We start from the raw sequence: 21231 nt of genomic DNA on the forward strand, positions 1-21231 counted from the left end.
TCCCTCCTATGTCTATTATTGGTTACCTTTATTAAGTGATTTGTGTGACATTTAACCAGAGTACAGTTGATGCACTTTAATGAAATCTAATAATAAATGTGGTACCTCTTAGAACTGTATATATTTGCAATTGTAGAATTACTAAGCACAAAGTGAGTTATTGTGAATATGACCTTGAACTTTAATTATATAAAGACTGTTTTAACTAATAAAGTGTGTGGACATTCCTTTGTGGGTGCATGGGGACTACACTGTACTTAAGAACCAGCCTGCATCACCTCCTGAGAAGCTAGGCCTTGATTGCTCGACTACATTTCCAATAAAAGAGAATCTTGGCTGGGGTCCTCTGTGCCTCTCTGCCATATAGAGAGCAGGAGTACAGACACCTCCCTCCGGTGCTTTACACCGCTCACCTGCAATTCCTCGCAGTGGGAGCCTCAACCCTTCAGGGACGCATCCGTGACCATGCGGGCCGGGGGGGCAAGGAGGGCAGAAGGGTTCTACCACCAATAGATTGCTGCACGTGTTCCACCAGCCAAGTTCACGGACTACCTGGTTGGATACTTAAAGGCGATCCGTGAGTGTTCCCAGGTGCTGAGACCACTGGTCCCGGAGGAGCTATGGGAGGGATCGCGCACACACAGCCTGGCCTCTGGCACTAGAAAAATACAGGATGCCATGAGACCCAATAGGCAGAGGAAGGAGGCCACTGGACGAGTGGCGTGGTTCTGAAACAACTGAACCATCTGGGCGATGTTGCTGACTCTCTCCTCGGGAGGGAAAGCCTTCCCTACTCTGATGTCCAGGACTGCTCCGATGAACTGGAGCCAGTGAACTGCCATCAGAAGGGACTTCTTCAATTTGAGGGAGTATAGGCAGGTGTCTTCCAGATGAGACAAGACTTGCCCCACCGACTTCCCTTGGATCAGCCAGTCATCCAGGTACAGAAATACATCGACCCCGGATCTCCTGAGGTGAGCTGCAACTACTGCCATGAGCTTGGTGAAGACCCTTGGTGCGGAGGTCAACCCAAAGGAAAGCACTTTGAACTGATAGTGTTGTCGCCAATGAGGAACCTTACAAACTTCCTATGCTTTTGGTGTATTGGCACATATAAGCATCCTGTAGGTCTATCGACACCAGCCAGTTCAGGAGTTTGACAGCGTGGAGAATCTCTCTCAACGTCACCATCCTGAATTTGTCCTTCCTCAGAAACTTGTTCAAAGCCCTGAGGTCCAAGATGGGACAGAGACCTCCTCCCTTCTTGGGCACCAGGAAATAACAGGAATACCCTCTTTGATTGGGAGGCACCACTTCCACGGCACCCTTCGACAACAGGGCTCTCAGTTCTTCCTGGAGCTCCTGCCCCGGTTGGATTGGGGAAGGTGGAGGTCTGTCTGGAGGCTTCTTTAGGAAAGGCAGACAGCAAACCCACTGAATCACTGCAGGGCCCAGGCGTCAGAAGTGATTTCCTGCTACTGGGACCAATGCCCTGCAAACCGTCCATCAACCGGTGCATCGTGGGAGGGGAAATCAAAGCACCATTCTGTTGCTTGTTGGCATCTAGAGAACCCTCTGCCCCTTCCGGGATGCGAGAAGCGCCTCTGCCCTTGTCTGGCTTGCAGGAGCTGAAATTTCCTGCCATAGGGAACATAACGTCAATAGATTCTGCCTTTGGAGGCAAAGCTGAAGGCAGGCTCGGCCGGCTGCGCCGCTAGGCCCAAGGATTTAGCAGCTAATTTTGACTCCAAGGATTTGTCTGCTTTCTGTCCGAAAAGCATGTTGTCACCATCAAAAGGCATGTCCAGCAACATGTTTTGGAAATTTGGGGAGAATCCAGATGTTTTAAGATTTGCTTGGCATCTCATCACAACTGCTGAGCCCATTGCTCTGCCAACAAGGTCTGCTACATCCAGGCCCGTTTGCAATAACCGTTTGGCTACCTCCTTCCAATCCTCCACTAGCTGTAAAAATCCGTCCTGCATGGCACCTTCAGGGACATATTCATCAGCATGTTCTACTGCCTTCCAAAACCCAAACGAATATTGAAACCACACGCCATGTTAGGGGCTTTGAGCGTCATGCTACCAGAAGTGAACACCTTTCTGGCCAAAGCGTCACATTTTCTCCCTTCTCTGTCCGTGGGCAGATTAGAGGTGGATGCCGTGGGTCTGGTGGAAACAGTAGCAGCCTGTATAGCCTACCCTTCGGGGGAAGGGTGTGTGGTGAGGAAAGAAGGATCTCCTCTTGCCGGCCTATACTTCCCTGTGAAATTGGCATTCACAGGGGGAATGGTAAGGGTGCTACCATAAGGAGGCTAAGGGGTCCGCAATGGCAGGGTTGAAAGGCATATTTTGCTCGACAGTGGGACTCTCGTCCAAAATGTCAGTAAGGTCATACCCCTGAAGAGGGGCAGTGGACACCCTCAACCCCAGGGTGTCAACTACCCTGTGAATCAGCTCCCTGAACTTCACACCAGCGCGGGTATAGTGTTGTTTTTGCTGTAACTCCGGGTGTGGAGAAGTATCCAGACCACTGGCGTCATGTAAACCCTGAGCCAATGTCAATAAATCGGCCTGGTCATTGAAATAGTCGACACCCCTGGCTCCTGTGTAAACCGGGTTGACTGTGTCCTTAGGGTCATCGTGTTCCTTGACTCCAAATATGGAATGCATGGAGTTGAAGAAACTCCATCTCGACAGTGGCACAAATGAACCATCGCCGGCTGCTGGCACAGAAGGCTTGAGGGTAGGCTTCGAAGCAGAAGCTTTCCATGCCAAGGGTATTTTCGGCACAAAGGGACGGTCGGGTAACCGATGGGCATTGGGAGCCTCGGGCTTACAGCCTTCTGCGACTTATTCCCGGCAGGAGCAACACCTGAAGACGCTTTCGTCACTGATGATGTCGAAGGAGTGGCCGGCTTGGGGTCGGAAGTACTGAGTGCCGATTTAGCCACCAAAGCTTGCTGCTCCAAAGCCGGAGCCGCACCTACAGCCGATTGCATCTTAAACATTTCTAACACAGAGCTCTTAATACTCTCCCACTCCTCCGGAGTAGACGGCCTCGCTGAGGGCTTACCTCGTTCCAACGATGACCTGGACTTGCGTTGATGGTGGTGGTGCTGCTTCTTCCGTGAGGAAGACGAGGAATGGCACTGTTTCTTGGGCTTCTCACAATGTTGTTCTTTCCCCTTATCGGGGGTGGGCTCCTCAGTCTCAGCCTCTGAGGACCGGATGAGTGACCGTGCTGGGGGCTTGGCGACAGGTTCGCCCAAAGCCAGTTTCCCGGCTCTTTCACGCAGAATTTTCAGCTGCATCTTTGCACACGACGAGCAGGCCTCTGTGTCGTGACTAACAGCCAGACACCATAGACAGACGTCATGCAGGTCGGTCATAGACATTTTGGCGTCACAATCGCGGCACCGCTTGAAGCCTGAAACCCTGTGGTTGACACTGCGTCGAGGTTTTCGTAGAAAAAAGCATACAAAGTACAATAAGAATCGTCGAGTAACTAGAGTCGTGTTCCGACTGACATCTCACCCGGAGCCGACAATTGAGAGCCAGTCAAAATGGATCGAGGGCTGAGTCGAGGTCCACTATGCCCTCTGCCAAAAAAAGCTTTCGAACAACAGGCTGGAATGGATATCTATCATGATGAGGAGAAAAGCAATCCATTGAAATGCAGTTTTCATAGAAAAGAAAAATAATGTGTTTAATTTAGTGTTGAAACTGCTGAAGGGTCAGAAAAAAGAAGTTGGAGCATAATGCTTGCCTCTGTGTCTTTAATAGAATCAAGACTTGTGCTATAAACTTGGGTAATCTTCACTGTCATTGCATGTTTACATTTGCTTTATCAGCTTCGAAAGCTGTTTGAAGCTGATAAACAGCAGAATCCATTTCAAGTAGTCAACATTAGGTTACCAATATGGATATTTATGACATTTCCAACTATACTCACCACATTAAAGTCACTTGGGAATTTTCTTACACTAGAATACAGCTGAATAACCTATGGAAAGAAAGATATACATTAAAACAGACTAAGGAATATGTTATTTCCTCTGTACGAGATGACTTTGTTAATTATGTGATCATATACAATATGAGTTTTTTATGCATTTGCAGCTTGGCATTCCTTCGACACCTTTGACTCATCAAACAAACTTTCTGACAATCCCACAAGCTTCCCATATCCAAATGGTACCCAGGTACAGCAAACTCGAGTAGGAGGATGTCCCGTCCCCTGCATCAAATGTCATTCACAGTAGATAGAAATTTCCAAACATCAACTTTCCTCTGAAATCCAGAGTTATGGATTGATTTACTACATACCTGTGTTCTCCTATTAGAAGGAAGAGTGTCATGCCTCTTCCATTTCTTTGTTAGAGATACAAATCTGTCAATGTTTGTCAAAGAACTGTGGTCACAAATACAAAAAAATATTATGTACTAGGTATGCCCCATAGCTAAAGGGAACACTACTCGAGATCTTACTTGTGGACCTTCAAAGTAATGCACTCAGATGGTTGGTAAACTTGCCTTTCAATTATACATCTTTGCATAACTACTTACTGATTATATCAAACTTCTTAACTATATCTTATTAGTAAGCAGTCATTCTGCTCATACATCAAAATCCCGTGGTCAAAGTAAGCTAAAACCCTTTGACCTGTATCACCTAATGTACCGTTCTTCAACATTTAGGTTGCAATACCAATGAGGAAGTCAAAGAGCAAGATAAACAGAAGGGAGAAGAAGATATGCAAAATGTTACATTAATCCAAATTCTAAATTACTTCTATTGTAATATCAGAAAGAGAGGGAGAGAGAAACCCAGAAAAGGCGGGAGATAGAGGGAGCGAGAGAGAGAAGAGTGAGAGAGAGATGGGCATAGACACCAAGGAAGATGAGGCAAGAATAAATGGGGAGAGTGATATTCAGGAGGCTGGAACGAGAACTACCTAGGAAGATAGAGATCAAAAAGTTACCTCTGATTAGCAGAGATGACTAGGCAGGGGGTGGTGAGAGATGTAGACGTGGTGGAGGAAGCTAAGGAGGAGGTGTTGAGAGAGGTTAAGGATGAGGTGGTGAGAGAATTTAAGGAGGTGGTGCGGCGTGATGGAGTAAGGAGGCTGATAAGGTGGTATCATTTTGGCTATAGAATTTTATTCAAGAAAAACTTGCCTCTCCCAATTTCTAGAGGAGTTTTCCCTACCTCAACAAAAAATAACATGGGTGCTCGTCAGGATGAAAGTCAAAACCAATATACCGACCTCTGTCCAAACCAACTACTCTATCCCTACTACTGATAAATAAACCAACAAAGAAAAGGGTTCAATTAACTTCTTATCCAACCTACCAGGAGAATGGCTCCTTTCCCCTGGTGAAACAATCCGTCTTGGGCTGTCTTAACGGATCTGGGTTGTTTGTTCGCACTTTATTTCTACGCAGCTGAACTGCCCGTAGTCTAACCCCCAAATACGAAACATGGGGAGCGGGGGACACCCCCGCAGACCCCGCTCCTCATATTCAGTATTTTTGTATTCAATCAAAGCAGTAACACCCAATTCGATCAAAATGGCCATACAGTCTGTTTTCTTCGATCAAATTGGGTGTTACCATCTTAACATTAGTCTCTTTCTTCAGGGTCTGATTTACCAAATACACCTAGACCAGGAGAATGACCTCCTTTCTCCTGGTCTATCTTGAAGCGTTTTGGAGACTTTTCCTTGATAGTACTTTGTACAAGTATTTTAGAAGTTTCTTTCTTCCTCCCAAGTATTTACAAACAACAGAGTTAAGACCATCAACTCTTCTTCTTATTGTTGGCACTTTGTCAGGACTTTTTATATTTTGACTATTGGGGAGATCACTCCCTGACAGTTCTTGTTCCTTTTTGTATCTTTCACATATGTTGGGTTTCCCACTGTGATGAGGGAGTTCACTCACGAGGAATATTTGACTCTTCGGGCTCCCTGGGCCCACCCGGCCTTCCTTCAACTCCAGTTACCTGCATCTTCACTGGGAGCGCTAACGATTCTTCCCGGTATCCCAGGTTCCTGTTCATTCTGCATGCGTTCAGTGCATATTCCTGCTTTTCACAGAGCCGTTGCTGCGGCGGGCTTGGCATGTTTTATGGACCACCCAGTCTACCTTAGAGAGGCCACGCCACTGGTGGATTCTTCCTGCTTCTGCAGAGAGTCAGGCTTACTCTGGCTCACATGTTTTCCTTCAGCTTTTCCTTCAGAGACCGACTGTCTCTCGATGCTTCGAGCAACGCAGGTTCTAATTTCCTGGGCCATGCAGGACAGACAGCAGCTTCCCTCACTGTTCTTCCTGCTCCCGAACACCACTAGTCCTTCTTCTGTCTTTATATTGCTAGGCCTGCCCCAGCGTAGCATCAATGTTTGCCGTCAATGCCTTCGAAGTTATCTTCATGCTTCCTAGTGGCCACGTCGTCAGAGTTTTTTGGTAGTCCCTTCTATTGTTGTTTTGTATGTTTCTTTAGTTCTTCTTCTTCTCAGCCCTATCTGGTCTTACAGGCGAGATAGTCGAGACTTCACAATAACACACAGTAGTAGTTTCAAGTTGGGAGGGAGAAGGACTAGCACCCGTGAGGAGGAGTGGGCTGGAGCCCCCCCTCGCATCGCCAGCAGACCCAGGTGACCAGCAGGGCCACCCGCCCCACAGCCAGCTCAATTCTGGATCCCTGCCTGCATTCCATGAAAACGAGGAGAACGAAGCATGCAAACGCTTTGCTTGCCGCCTGCACAGCTGATTTTGTCGGGAACAGCTGATGCGAGTTTCCACGGCAAGTGCGGCCCATTCCAAAATGGCCGGCGCAACTCGGGCCCATAACAAGGCTCGACACAGTTGCTAAGCAACCCGCCCGCTTCTTCACCCAGCAAGCACCGCTGGTAGGTGGAAGCCGTCGGAGGAAGGCCAGGAGAAAGGCCCTGTTAGCCTCCTGTTCGCCGACGTACGCCGGTTCTCGCCGGACCATATATCCAGGCGCCAGACGAGGATAATAAAGCACCACCGAGTACATACAAAATGGTGCCCATTTCCATGGATGCAGCACAAACAATATGTGCTATCTCATCTAACGTCTACCCCAAACCTATGCCACTCCAGCAAGGTAAGAAGCACAACCATTGCAATCTACCTGCTAACCCATGCTCTACCGCAAGGCGCTTTAGACTATGTGCCCGTACAATGCAAGCCACGTTAACATCACAGCCCATGCCCACGAGCACCCGCAATACCAGGCTATGCTCACGTACCGCGCAACCCACCCTATCTGCCTACAGGGAAAGACTCCTCCGCCCAACATCCAAGCCCACAGCCATCACAAGGACTGCCAATATAGCGGCCTCTGAAGTTTTTAACCCCACTTACAAACGTACAACCTCCATACTGAGCATGACCCCACAGCTGCCCACCACCACCGGAAATGGACCCCCCCAGTGTAAAATCTGTGATGTGCAATTCTTCTACCATTATTTTGAATGCTACTATGCCAAATGCTATTTCACATGTGCCCACCACCACTGAAAATGAGCCCCCCAGTGTAAAATCTGTGATGTGCAATTTTTCTACCACTATTTTGAATGCTACTATGCCAAATGCTATTTCACATGTGCCCACCACCACTGAAAATGAGCCCCCAGTGTAAAATCTGTGATGTGCAATTCTTCTACCACTATTTTCAATGCTACTATGCCAAATGCTATTTCGCATGTGCCCACCACCACTGAGAATGAGCCCCCTAGTGTGCACCTCCCCCCAGACGCTTCTGAATTCCATCTTAAATGCGCCATGATTAACGCCAGGTCCATCAATGCTCATGCTCTAGACATCCACGACCTCCTATCCACCCACGACCTCGACTTGCTCATGATTTCAGAAACGTGGTTACATGAGGCCTCCGGCCCTGCGCTCTCCCTCGCCCTACCTCTTGGATACTCTATCACTAGGCAAGATCGCCCCTCTAAAGGTGGAGGAGTAGCAATTATTGCCAGAGACTGCCTATCAGAAAGGTAGATACATTCCTACACAACAACAGCAACTACCTCCAAGTCAAATTAACCCTCTCTCCTCACTGCACCATTACTGTGCACACTGTCTACCGCCCTCCAGGCCCAACAGGAGACTTTCAAGCCTCTCTCATTCACCTCCTCTCTGACAACCTCAAAAAACAATGTAAAGCCATCCTCCTTGGGGATGTCAACCTAGGTCTCCTGGAAAGTAAGGACCTAGCAGCCAAATCCCTTGACTCAGCCCTCAATGCATTGGGCTACAAGAACACCATCTTTAGCCCAACTCACACCCAGGGCAGAACACCCTGGATTGGATTGCACAGCATAACTGCCCACTCACCATCACCGGCAACACTCCCACCCCATGGTCTGACCACCACATCATCACATTTAGCATCCTCACCAATAGCGCCCCCGCTACCCCCCCACCCCAACCCCTCCCATCCTGCCTCTCCAGAAGCTCCCGCCAGCTCACAAAAGAAATGCCACTGCCCTTCCTCCAAGGCCCAGCCTTCAGACCACCTTTATCCTCAGACCCAGAAACACTGGCTACAGCCTATGATGCTGCCATCAAAGCAGCTATCAACTCCATTGCCCCTCTCAAACCCCGTAAATCTAAACCCACTACCCACTCCAACTCATGGTTCACCCAGGACCTCCTTACTCTCTGCAATGAGAAAAAGGCGGCACTCAACCAATGGCAAACGTCCCACACGGACAAGAATAAAATGATCTTTAAACCTCTTTCCATCAAATACAAAAAGGCAATCACCCAAGCAAAGGCCAAATCTTTTGAATCCAGAATCTCAGAAGCTCAATCTAGCACAAAAGAAATCTTTGCCATTTTTAGGGAACTCGAGACACCCACTTCCGCCCCCCAGAATTTCACCAAAGACAAAACATGGTGTGATGACATACAAAAGGCCATGCAAACCAAGCTAAGTCTCCTCAAAAACAAAATACTAGCCACCAAACTAGCCCTTCCTAATAAACATATCCCTGTCCCACCACCTGCCCCGGACCCCCCCCCATTCTTTCTCCTTCAAGCCTATTCAGGAAAAGGACATCATCAACATAATGAGGAACATCAAACCCTCAAACTGCAAAGGGGATGCATGCCTGGCCCCCATTATCAAAGACTGCACTGAAGCGCTAGCGCCCTTCCTCACAGCCTTTGTTAATGCCTCATTTACCACAGGGAAAGTCCCCACCTCCCTCAAGGAAGCCTGGGTCCGGCCTCTCCTAAAAAAAAACAACACTTGACCCTACCTCCCCTAACTACTACAGACCCTTCGCCACTGTCCCTTTCCTCCTCAAAATACTGGACAAAGCAGCCTACCTGCAGGTCCAGCACTTCATTGAAGAAAACAAACTCCTTGGATTCCGCCAATCTGGTTTCCGCCCCAGACACGGGACTGAAACCGCCCTTCTTGACCTGAAAAACCAGATGGACGATGTTAGAGACACGGGTAAACCAGCACTTCTCCTACTCCTTGACTTATCCGCGGCCTTCCACCTCGTAGATCACGACGTCCTATGCCACCACCTTTCCTCCACTGCCAAATATTCCCCAGAGGCCACAGCATTGATCACCTCCTTCCTACAAGACAGAACCATGCAAGTATTCTCCAACCTAGCCTCCGCCTCACCAACCATCATACTCTGCGGTGTGCCCCAAGGCTCTTGCCTTTCCCCCACTCTTTACAACATATTCACACGACCCCTCTTCCTCATACTCGACGCTATGGGCATCTCCTACACCAACTACGCCGACGACACACAGATCCTCCTCACCCTCACTGGCAACTATGACACAGACTCCCTGACCCTCAACAACCTCTACAGCACCATCCAAGCCTGGATGGAAGACAACGGACCATGCCTCAACTCCGACAAGACTGAACTCCTCCTGGTAGGTTCCCCTGACCTGCTCAAAAACCTAGACTCACAATTTAGCCATTTCATCACCGACACCATCAATATTCCTGTCTCAGATTCTGTCAAAACCCTTGGAGTCTACCTGGATTCTAGCCTATCCATGGACAGACAAGTCAATGCAATAGCCTCTGCAGATGCATATCATGCTAAACTTATCAATGCAGTCAGACCCTTTCTCTCCAAAAAGAACTGCACTAACATAGCCAGAGCCATCACTGGCTCTAGGATTGACTATTGCAATGAACAAGTTACTTTCTTACCTGGTAACGTTCTTTCGATGGGATGGTCCGACGACGTATTTAATTTCTATGACATGTAATCACCACAGCTGTGCTGCTTCGGAAACTTTTTTCGCTGGCGTCTGCGTCCTGTGTCGATGACGTCGATGCGCCGTCATCGAGGACCTCCTCCGACGTCCAACGTCATCCGATGTGATAAGTAGGACGCACGACGCCCGTAGCCTCAGTTGTAGTTTTTTCCCCCAGAACGTGTGACATTAGTCAACTGCCAATCAGACACAAAGCCTTGCGGAACGTAAGCTGCAATCGCAAAAGAAATTCTGCAGCGGGGAAGGCAGGGCGGGAGCGATATGGAATACGTCGTCGGACCATCCCATCGAAAGAACGTTACCAGGTAAGAAAGTAACTTGTTCTTCGAGGAGATTGGGTCCTCCGACGTATTCCATATCTATGACAGACTCCCAAAGCAGTACCAGAGCAAGGAGGAGGGAAAGAATTTAGAATCAAAATTTACAATAGCCAATCAAATAGCAGAGCAAAGGACCGCCTTGCCAAAGGCCAGATCCTGCCCTCGGATGGAATCGAGGGAATAGTGACGTACAAATGTATGTACTGAAGCCCAGGTGGCTGCATCACAGATGTTGCGAATAGGAACACCCCTCTGCAGGGCAGTAGATGCAGCCACACCCCTGGTAGAATGGGCCCGCAAGCCAGCCGGTGGGTCCCTACCCGCCAAGCGGTAACACTCCGAGATGGCTAAAATAATCCAGCGAGACAAAGTCTGTTTCGTCACAGCTTGCCCCAAACGCTTTCCAGCGTAACCAATAAAGAGTTGATCGTCCACTCTGACCCGGGACATGCGTGAAACATAAAAGCTTAAAGCTCTCCTAGGATCAAGCCTATGGAGCCTCTCCTCTTCCTTACCAGGATGCGGAGGAGGATAGAATGCCGGAAGAACAACCTTCTGGGCCAAATGAAATTCCGTCACTACCTTCGGAAGAAAAGAAGGACGAACTCTAAGGACAACCCTGTCCTTGTGAAATACAGTGAAGGGTGGCTTAACTGAAAGTGCCTGTAACTCACTCACTCTGCGAGCGGAAGTAACCGCAACTAAAAACACAGTTTTCAGAGTTAACAGCCTCAGAGGGCAAGAATGTAAAGGCTCAAACGGAGCACCCATAAGAAACTTAAGAACAAGGTTCAAATCCCAACCGGGCACCAGGAAAGGTGACGGAGGGAACACATTAGTGAGCCCTTTCAGAAACTGTGAAATTAAAGGGATTTTAAAGTAAGAACACTCGTCAGACGAGCGCTTAAAGATGGACAGCGCCGCCAGGTAACCTTTAATGGTACCCACTTGCAAGCCCCTGTGGGCCAAAGAAAGTAAAAAGGACAGAACCATGGGGATGTCGCATGCAAAAGGATCCACATTCTGAACCCTGCACCAGTCGCAAAACTTACGGCAACGGTACAGAGACTTTGTTGCTGGCCTTCGGGCCGAAAGCAACACCTCCATCACGTCTTCACGGAGGTCCCAATCCTTATACCTCAACCTTTCAGAAGCCAAGCGTGAAGGTTGAGGGATCTGACCTCTGGATGGAGAACCTGACCCCCCCCCGTGAGAGCAGATCGTCTCGGTAGGGAAGACGATGTGGAGGGCAGATGGACAAGTCGAGAAGGTCCGGGTACCACGTCCTCCGAGCCCACGCCGGAGCAATGAGGATCATCCGGGAACCGAACTTCCGTAACCTCCGCAGCACTTGCGGGATGACGGGGACTGGAGGAAACGCGTACAGCAGCGGGAATGACCACTCCACCACGAACGCGTCTCCTAAGGCTCCTTTTGGAGGAAATTCCCGCGAGCAAAACCTTTCGCACTTTCGGTTGACACTGGAGGCGAAGAGATCCACTTGAGGGGTCCCCCAAAGGGCGAAGATCTCCAGGAGAATCTCCTGAGCCAACTCCCACTCGTGAGAGATCGCGCTCTGCCTGCTCAGAGCGTCCGCCGTCACGTTTTCGTCTCCGGCCAGATGAACTGCCGAGATCGAAACTTCCTGCTGGATGGCCCAGAACTCGAGCTGCATCGCCTCCCTGCACAGAGGAAGTGACCCTGTCCCCCCTTTTTGTTGAGGTAGTGCATGGCCACTGTGTTGTCCGTCAGGATCAGGACATTCTTTCCTCGCACAGTCAGCAGAAAAGCCTTCAGGGCTAGCCTGACGGCCCTCAGCTCCAACAGATTGATATGGAGTCTGGACTCCGACGGAGACCAACGACCGCTGACTGTCAGCCCGTTGGCATGAGCTCCCCATCCCGTGAGGGATGCATCCGTCACGATCGTCACCTCCGGCCAGGGAAGCCAAAATGGAGCCCCCTTCATCAAGTTGCCTTCGACGGCCCACCACAGAAGGTCCCGGGCGACCGAGGGCGGCACCTGAACCGAGTCCGACATCCTGCCGGAGGACTGCGACCATTGCGTCTTGAGTGCCCACTGCAAAGATCTCAACCGCAGGCGAGCCTCTGGCACCAGAAGAATGCAGGATGCCATGAGGCCGAGCAACCTCAAGAACTCGAACGCTGGGAGCGTCTGGGCATGCTGAAACTTGTGCACCATCTGCTGAATGTGAAGAGCCCTCACCTGGGGAGGAAAACACTGCCCCAGGGAAGTGTCGAGCACTGCTCCGATGTACTGGAGCCGCTGTGTTGGCGTCAAATGGGACTTCTTTCAATTGAGGGAGAAGCCCAGCCTGTGAAGGGAGTGGCAGGTGACGGACAGATGATCCAGGACTTGCTCGGGAGAGCTCCCCCTGATCAACCAATCGTCCAGGTAGGAGTAGCCGTGAATTCCCCCCTTGCCTGAGATGCGCTGCCACCACCACCATGAACTTGGTGAAAACCCTCGGGGCGGAGGTCAATCCGAACGGCAGGACCCGAAACTGAAAGTGCGAGTCGCCAACCGCGAACCTCAGGTACTTCTTGTGCTTGGGATGGATCGGCACATGGAAGTAAGCATCCTTGAGGTCGAGAGACACCAACCAGTCCTGAAGCTGAAGGGCCTGGAGGACTTGAGAGAGAGTAACCATCTTGAACTTGTCCTTCCTGAGGAGTTTGTTCAAACCGCGCAAGTCCATTATGGGTCTCAATCCCCCGTCTTTCTTCGAAATCAAGAAATAAGGGGAATACCATCCCTTGTTCCTCTCCGCTACAGGCACCAGTTCTATGGCGCCTTTCTCCAGCAGGGCTTGAATTTCCTGCGCAAGGAGCGGATCCGGACTCTGCAAAGAGAGGTTCCCCGGTGGATTGTCGCGAGGCCTGTGCCGAAAAGGAAGACAGTAGCCGTGGGTTATGATCTCCAGAACCCACACATCTGAAGTAATGGCTTGCCACTCTACAAGATGCTGCGCCAGCCTTCCCCCAACCGGCGAACCATGGGACATGGCCTCATGACTGAGTGGGAGCGGCTGCGGCGTTACCTGAGGGCAAAGAGGCAACTGCCCGAGCGGCCTTGGCACCACGGGTACCCTGTCGTCCACCTCTGGTACTCCTGGGTAGGCCCCTTTGACTGCCAGCTCCTCTCGCTTTACTGAAGGACGAGTAATAGCGAAAGGAACCACCCCTCCACTGCTGTCTCCTAGGACGAAAAGGCGGAGGTTGGCGAACTGCAGCGCCCAACGACTTCGCTGCAGCTTTTGAGGTCTGCAACCTCTCAAGGCTCTCGTCAGCCTTGCTGCCTAAAAGGTGTTCACCTTCAAAGGGCATGTTGAGGAGCCGGGACTGCACATCAGGAGCAAACCCCGACTTCCGCAACCACGCAAACCCGACTGAATGGACTCACACATGGCATCCTTACCATCCTGGACCATAGCAAGGAAACCATCCCGTTCGTCCCCTTCGGGAATATGTTCAGCCGCTAACGCAACACAGTTCCACAGAGTGTGCGTGAAACGAGACAAGGCACAAATGGAGTTGGCCGCCTGAAGCGCTATACCACCAGAAGAAAACACTTTCTTCGCCCAGCCATCAAAACGTTTGTCGTCCCTATCAGGAGGGATGGTAGGGTACGACGCCTGCTTTGCCGGGGCCGTGGCCGCCTGCACCACCAAACTCTCCAGAGTGGGGTGCCTGGTCAAGTAGCAGGGGTCGCTACTGGCTGGACGGTATTTTCGCGACAAGGATCTGCCCACTGCCGGGAGACTCTCCGGAGGAGTCCAAGCCACCGCCCCCCTTCTCTGTAAAGCCATATGGAACGGCAGTACCTGGTCAGTTGGGGGACCAACATCAAGGATGTCCGTCAGATCATCCTGCACAAACTCCCCTGGGGGAGCAGACCATCCCAAGTACTCAGAAACCCTAGCCATAAGGCGCCGGTACGAGGAATCGGCATGAGAGCCAGGCTCAGGCCTAAAAAACTCCACCTCCGGAGAGGTGTCCAGTCCACTGGCATCATGCAGTGACTGCCTCAAATCGTCAAACTGACTATGGCCCGAGACAATTTCATCTGGAACCTGACTAGGAACCAGGCCATCAGAATCCTCATCCGCCTCTGAAATATACTCCAGGTGGCGAAAAGAAGGCACCCGAGAGTGCTTGCTCTTAACCAGAGCCTTCCTAGGGGGTTCTCCCGTGCCACGGGGTACCTCCGACACGAAAGGCGTCGATGGCGTCAAGCGAATCGGCACCGGCGTCGAGAGAACCGGCATCGGCGCCGACGTCGAGGAAATCAGCGTCGACGTCAGATGCAGCGCCTCCAGCATCGGCGGCGTCGACACAGCCCTCGAAGCCGGAGCCCTGAGCGTGTCCCTCGACGACTTGAGCGTCGACGGCTTCGACGACTTCCTCGGAGCCGGAGCCTCGAGAAAGCCTGTCGACGCCCTCGACGCCTCAGACGTCGTTGTCTTCCTCGAAGACCTCACAGGTGCACACAGTCTCGAACGCGTCGAGGACCGGGACCTGGAACGGGTACGTCGAGAACGAGTCTCCTTGTCTGAATTGGACCTCTCCCGTGACTCGTGCCGACCACTCTTGCGAGCGGTGTCTCTCGACCTCTCACGGCCGACCCCACTCGGGGGCGCGGACGGCTTAGTACCCTGCGACTCAAGAATCGCCAGCATTTTCTTCCCGAAGGAAGCCCATTCCTCTGGCGTCGCACGGCTGGTGGGGTAAGCGACGTGCCGGGCAGAGTCCTCCGAAGAGGACCTGGAAGACGACCGGTGTCGGCGCTTCCGAGAATGCCTCGAAGAGGCTGAGGAGTGGCGAGACCGACTCCTAGAAGGAGACCCACGAGACTTCCGACGATGATGCGGAGAGTCACCCCTCGAATCATCCGTCGAAAGCCCCGCAGACTTCGACTTCCGGGGCTTGGACACCCGACATACCGACAACTTCTTCTTACGTTCGCGTAAGGCTTTGGACGTGAGCGACTGGCAGTCGATACAGTCATCCGTGTCGTGGGCCTCCCCGAGGCACCAGAGGCAGGAGTCGTGCGAGTCCGTCACCGACATCTTGGACCCACACTCCCCACACTTCTTGAAGCCCGGACGCGGGGTCGAAGACGAAGTAGAAGACATCTTCACACGAAGGATTTTCACAAAACGAACAGGTTCGAAGAACCGAGAAGAACAGAACTCCAAAGAGTCGAGGCGTTTAACCGAGAAACACGAAGCAAAACGTTCGCGGAAAAAACGGAACTGAGGCTACGGGCGTCGTGCGTTCTACTTATCACATCGGATGACGTCGGACATCGGAGGAGGTCCTCGACGACGGCGCATCGACGTCATCGACGCAGGACGCAGACGCCAGGGAAAAAAGTTTCCGAAGCAGCACAGCTGTGGTGATTACATGTCATAGATATGGAATACGTCGGAGGACCCAATCCCCTCGAAGTACTCTTTCTAGGAACCTCCAATAAAAACCTAGAGAGACTACAACTCATACAAAACAATGCTCTCTGGGCAGCCCAAGGCATTGCCAAAAGAGAACATATTTCTGAGGCCAGGAAAACAGCCCACCGGCTCCCAATCAAGGAAAGGATTGTCTTTAAAGCTCTGACACTGACCCACAAGTGCATTCACCTCACCGCTCCTGCCTACCTCTCAAAAAGAATTCACCCGTCTCCAGTACCAGGCCAACTAGATCACCATATACCAACATGCTCTCTGTGCCACTAGTAAAAAAAGCCAGAGCGGGAGGAGCCAGCTTCCCCTATCTCGCACCCATTCATTGGAACGCTCTACCCCCCACGATCCGAGGCAAAGCTTCCCTCACCACCTTCCGCAAAGCTATGAAAACTATCCTCTTCACATAAGGCCCCGCATATTTTCATGAATACTCACCACATGACCCAATGCATAAGTTGTAACACAATGACCAACTGCAATGTCTTAAAACCAGCATGATGTTCTGTAGTATTCATAATGTATCTACGATGTTCTGTAGTATTCATAATGTATCACCGACCGCCACTATGCCTGTACCTGTGTAACTAAGTTTTTTTGCAAGTAACAGCGCCTCAATGCCCGTGGGCTGCTTGTGCGCTATATAAATATAAATAAATAAAAAATAAATAAAAAGGCGTCAATTGGGACATGGCTTCTGGCTTGAAACACTTGTGTATAGGCGCGTTATAAATGCCATATCATATCATTCTGGGAACAAGGGTTTAGGGAGGTCTTTAAAGGGACGGAAGTCATCATCCCCATGGGGGGAGTCTCTCCCTCCGAGGTCCACTGGCTTTTTACCACCCCCTAGTGGAACTATTGGGTAGCGGTCTCACCTCCCTAGCCTCATAGGGAAGGGCTTCCCTCCGGGGAGAAGTGATGAGATCCCATGAATCGTCACAGTGGTCAGAGGAAACACTGGCAAGAGAGTGAAAAAGCCAGCCCTTAATATAGTGGTGCCTATGGATGAGGAGAAGATGGTGACAGTTAAAGATGAGTGTGATCAGCATAAAGAGGTGAAGTTGAGAATCATCCCCAGTGTCAGGAAGTATATGTCGTGTCTGGTCTTTGTTTGATCCTTGTGTGCTTCATGGAAGCTGGTAAATTGAAAAGTTGACATGGTCCTGGTAAAATGTCCTCCCAAAGATGGAATTAATGAAATGGGTATTGGAGTGTATAACCGGATAAAATTCAAGCCAGTCAAGGGCTGGATGCAGGACCGTCGCACCTTACCTTGTCTTGATGGGTCCAGAGGTTAAGGGCAGTCCTTACTTTCAGCCATGTCACCTTTGAATAGGGACAAGGCTATGCATCTTGAGGAGAAACCCCAGATTAGAAGAAAAAACTATAGGCAGAAAAAACCTCTGCAGGTGACGTGGAACTGTGGTGGTGCCTCGTGCGGGAGGCAGCAGGACAAGCAGAATACAATGACTGCCAGGTACCAGCAAGAAATAGTAAAACTGAGAAGTAGGAACATGAGTATGACAGTAGAACAGTCAAGAAGGGTGCACAGGGAATAGGACGGGGAGAAAGAGAACAAGGACTGGATCGAGGAGCAAAGGAATGCAGCGGCTAAAAGGAGCTCAAACAGTGTTGTGACACGCTGTGTCTTGATTGGAGCTGGACTTAAATCTGTTAGTGATGGCATCACGCTCACCACAAGAAACCCCTGCAGCCATTTTGGAACAAGTGCGCCCTGTAAGTGCAGACTCTGCATGCCTACCAATATTAGAAACATCTTTCAATGGCTCGCAAGTCGAGAGGTGCATAGTGCAACTGTAATATCAGAGATAAAGCAGGGGAGGTGGTACAAACTCAACATGTTCTCCTACAGGTACGAAAAGGATCCTAAATGCCATATTCTGCTGTGAGGGAGCACATTATCTCTGTTTATCTGGTGCAGGACACCACCTGAGGAATACTTCACACAGAGTAGATCATCTGCACCATGCCCTGGTACAGTTACAATTAATGTGGTGCTATGATCTATTTGCAGAGGGCATCTGCCTAGACATCCTTCTCACCTGCTAAGTGAGACTCTAAGAAATTCCCATTGTTCTCTGGAGCCCAAAACCAATTCCGAAAGGCTTTTCTTTATAGCAGAATGGTTTCCTTACTGTATGGCAGTGGTTCAGAGTCTGTACAAATCTGACCCTGATGAAAGTAAAGAATGATGTCATGGCCCAACTGATTGCCTCGAGATCCAAAAAGATGATACAAAAGCTCTTTTTTTACTCTTTCTCATCAAAGGTGCTAGCAGATGAGCCCCTTAAATGCCCCCTGATACATCGGTCACCAAAGGGAATTGGAGCCAGGGTTAGCAAAAGGGTTCTGCTTTCAGCAGATTGGTCTGATTGAACCAATACCTCAGACATTGATACTGGAGATATCACTCAAAGGGGATCCTAAATGGTGTACCAGAATTGGAATCACTAGCCCTTCAGGGACCACTGGAGAGACCTTGTTCTCAGATAGGATTGTGGTACCAGAAAAGCACAGAAACGCATGAGGTCCAGGACGGGTATCAAGCTGCCGGACCATCTTGAAGACAGAAGTATTGCGAGTACATCCTCTCCCCACCCCACCTTTTCCTGGGAAAATATTTTTATAATCACCACGGACAGAAGGTTTGTTTCTGCAGAAAAGATCTTCAGGCAATGATGAAGCCATAGAAGAGGGCTCACTGCGTTATTGGGCTATTTTCTGCCTTGTGTACTTAAGGAGATTATTACAATTTATATCTTTCTTGCTCCCTTGTCCTATAATAATCTGTGCTGCTGAAGAATATAGACTTATCATTTGTTCACGACTTGTTTTAATGTAAACTCGATAAAATGTAAATCTTTAAGCAGCTGTGCCCTAATTGGAACTGATTGGTCTTTCTCACCAGCTTTGAACTACTGCAGGCACCTGAGAAAACCATTTGACTCCACAAACACCTAGCTTATATTAACTGCAGCCTCTTTTAGGTCCCAAATTGGAGTATTTGGGTCTGTATTAGCATGTTCTAATGTAAGGGTGACTGGGAGCTCTGTAGAGACCTGATACCCAAGTACTTTTTTCAGGATTGAGTGCTACCATGTTATTGTAATCTACATCAAAATCCGATTGGCAGGGCTGCACAGAAGGAGAAATTACATACAGTAATGTTCTTTCTATGGATTCTTCTCCCACAGATTCCTCATCTGATAGATATTCCCTCCAACTTTGATGCTTTGGAACATTTTCAACAGAGGACGTAGTGGACCTCGACCTGTCCATCGATCTGTCTTGCTTGGTGTCTGGTCGTCGCTGCGACGTGACATCAGGCATCGTATAAATACCACGTCACTACGCCCCAGCCTCCTTTCCCCCCCTCCCCCAAGCACCACACGCTGCATAGGAAAACAGAGAACAAACGGGCTAAGGAGTCCTTTAAAAGAAGTATCTATAGACCTCCGAAAGGGGAACAATTGAACAAACAATACAAGTAGCGTTAGAAAAATCGTTGTTTTAAAAACTGTGCCAGGGTGACAGAAAACAGACACAGAGGACCATCACCAAGTCAGTGTGAAAGAGAAGACGCGCGTCAACCACCGACTTTCTGAGTAGGGATGGATGCGAGGGGAGATGAGGACTCTACGTGAGAAGAATCCATACAAAGAACATTACTGTAATTTCTCCTTCAATGGGTGGCCTTTCTCCCACATATTCCTTAACTAATAGACTCCCAAAGCAGTAAATGAAGGAAGCAGGCAGAAATTTATACCAAGACATTTTGCAGCACTGCCCTGCCAAAACGCACATCAGTAGTACGAGCCACATCCAGACTGTAGTGCTTTGCGGAGGTATGCAGGGATGACCATGTCGCAGCATGACAGATCTCCCGGACAGGGACTCCCCTCTGCAATGCAGTTGATGCTGAGACTGCCCTTGTCGAATGGGCACTCATGCCTGCTGGTAATTCCTTCCCAGCGGACTAGTAGCATTCATCTATGCAGAAAACTATCTATCAGGATAAAGTTTGCTTTGTTATTGGCAGGCCCTTACGGGCTAAGGAAAAAGCCACACAGAGCTGGTCAGCTCCCCTGAAATCAGCTGTCTCTACTTTAGTTTACTTGAATATACTTATAACGTGTACCATTGACCCTGAGGCTTAAGGGCACACACAAAATGGGAGAACAAAGACAAGACCACAGAAGTAGGTTCCAGAGAAAAGGAATTTCAGATCAGCACACTTATAAGCTAATCCCAACGGGAATTTTAACCTTATCTAAGTTTTCAACCTTTTTCTGAAGATCATTGTAGAGCTCAGCTCTCTTAGATCCAGTGGCAGAGCATTCCAAGTCCTAGGCGCAGCCAGGGCAAATGCGCAATTCATGGCTCTGCTGGATTTGCAGGCCAGTACCATAAGCTGGATCTTCTTATTAGACCTCAGGGTCCTTGTGCACGATTTATTGAAAAGAGCCTCACTCAAGTACAATGGCTTTATCCCATAAAGCAATTATGGGTAATCACTAATAGACGGTAATGAATCCTTGCTTCAACTGGAAGCCAATGCAGACTACGTCTTGCGTCAGAGACGTGATCTCTCTCTTTTTGAGTCCAGTAATTACTCTTACTGCACTATTCTGAATCACTTGCAGACAATTACATTCTGTTTTAGAAATTCCCATAAGAAGGCTGCTGCAATTTGCACCCAGAATAGGCCTTGCTATCGTCTCAGCATTTGCTTGCGAGATAAACGGCCAAAGTTGTGCTAACAACTTTATGTAGTAGGCCGAGGAGGAAACTTTATGTAGTAGGCCGAGGAGGAAACAAGGCTCTAACCTGCGCCCGCATATTCAAATTTTGATCTAGGATGCTTCCTAAAGTTTTCACTTTGTTCTTAGTCCCAATATCACACCCTGCTATAGAGAAGTGATTATTCTCAGCATCAAGCTTTCTTTTTTTACACTCAGTCCCTATTACAATAAGCTCTGTTTTTTCTTTGTTGAGAGCTAAAACATCATCCATGTTTGTATAAGATCATACAATTTGTTGATGTTATTTACGTACTCTATATAGGTACCTGATAATGGAATGAGACTGCGTGTCATCCGCG

The 21231-nt window shown here is 49.5% G+C and overlaps 1 protein-coding gene across 2 annotated transcripts in view; it reads right to left on the minus strand.

Moving 5' to 3' along the window:
• PGAP1 (post-GPI attachment to proteins inositol deacylase 1) overlaps nucleotides 1-21231 on the minus strand; it is a 1466013-nt gene that overhangs the window by 203123 nt on the left and 1241659 nt on the right. For both annotated transcript variants that reach the window (XM_069615724.1, XM_069615725.1), the window contains one exon: nucleotides 3958-4008. In XM_069615724.1, coding sequence (XP_069471825.1) covers nucleotides 3958-4008 — 51 coding nt within the window. The remainder of the gene's footprint in view (nucleotides 1-3957; nucleotides 4009-21231) is intronic.

This window comes from Ambystoma mexicanum, chromosome 9 (assembly GCF_040938575.1).
Source record: "Ambystoma mexicanum isolate Mex_15411 chromosome 9, UKY_AmexF1_1, whole genome shotgun sequence".
In the NCBI taxonomy this organism is placed as follows: Eukaryota; Metazoa; Chordata; class Amphibia; order Caudata; family Ambystomatidae; genus Ambystoma; species Ambystoma mexicanum.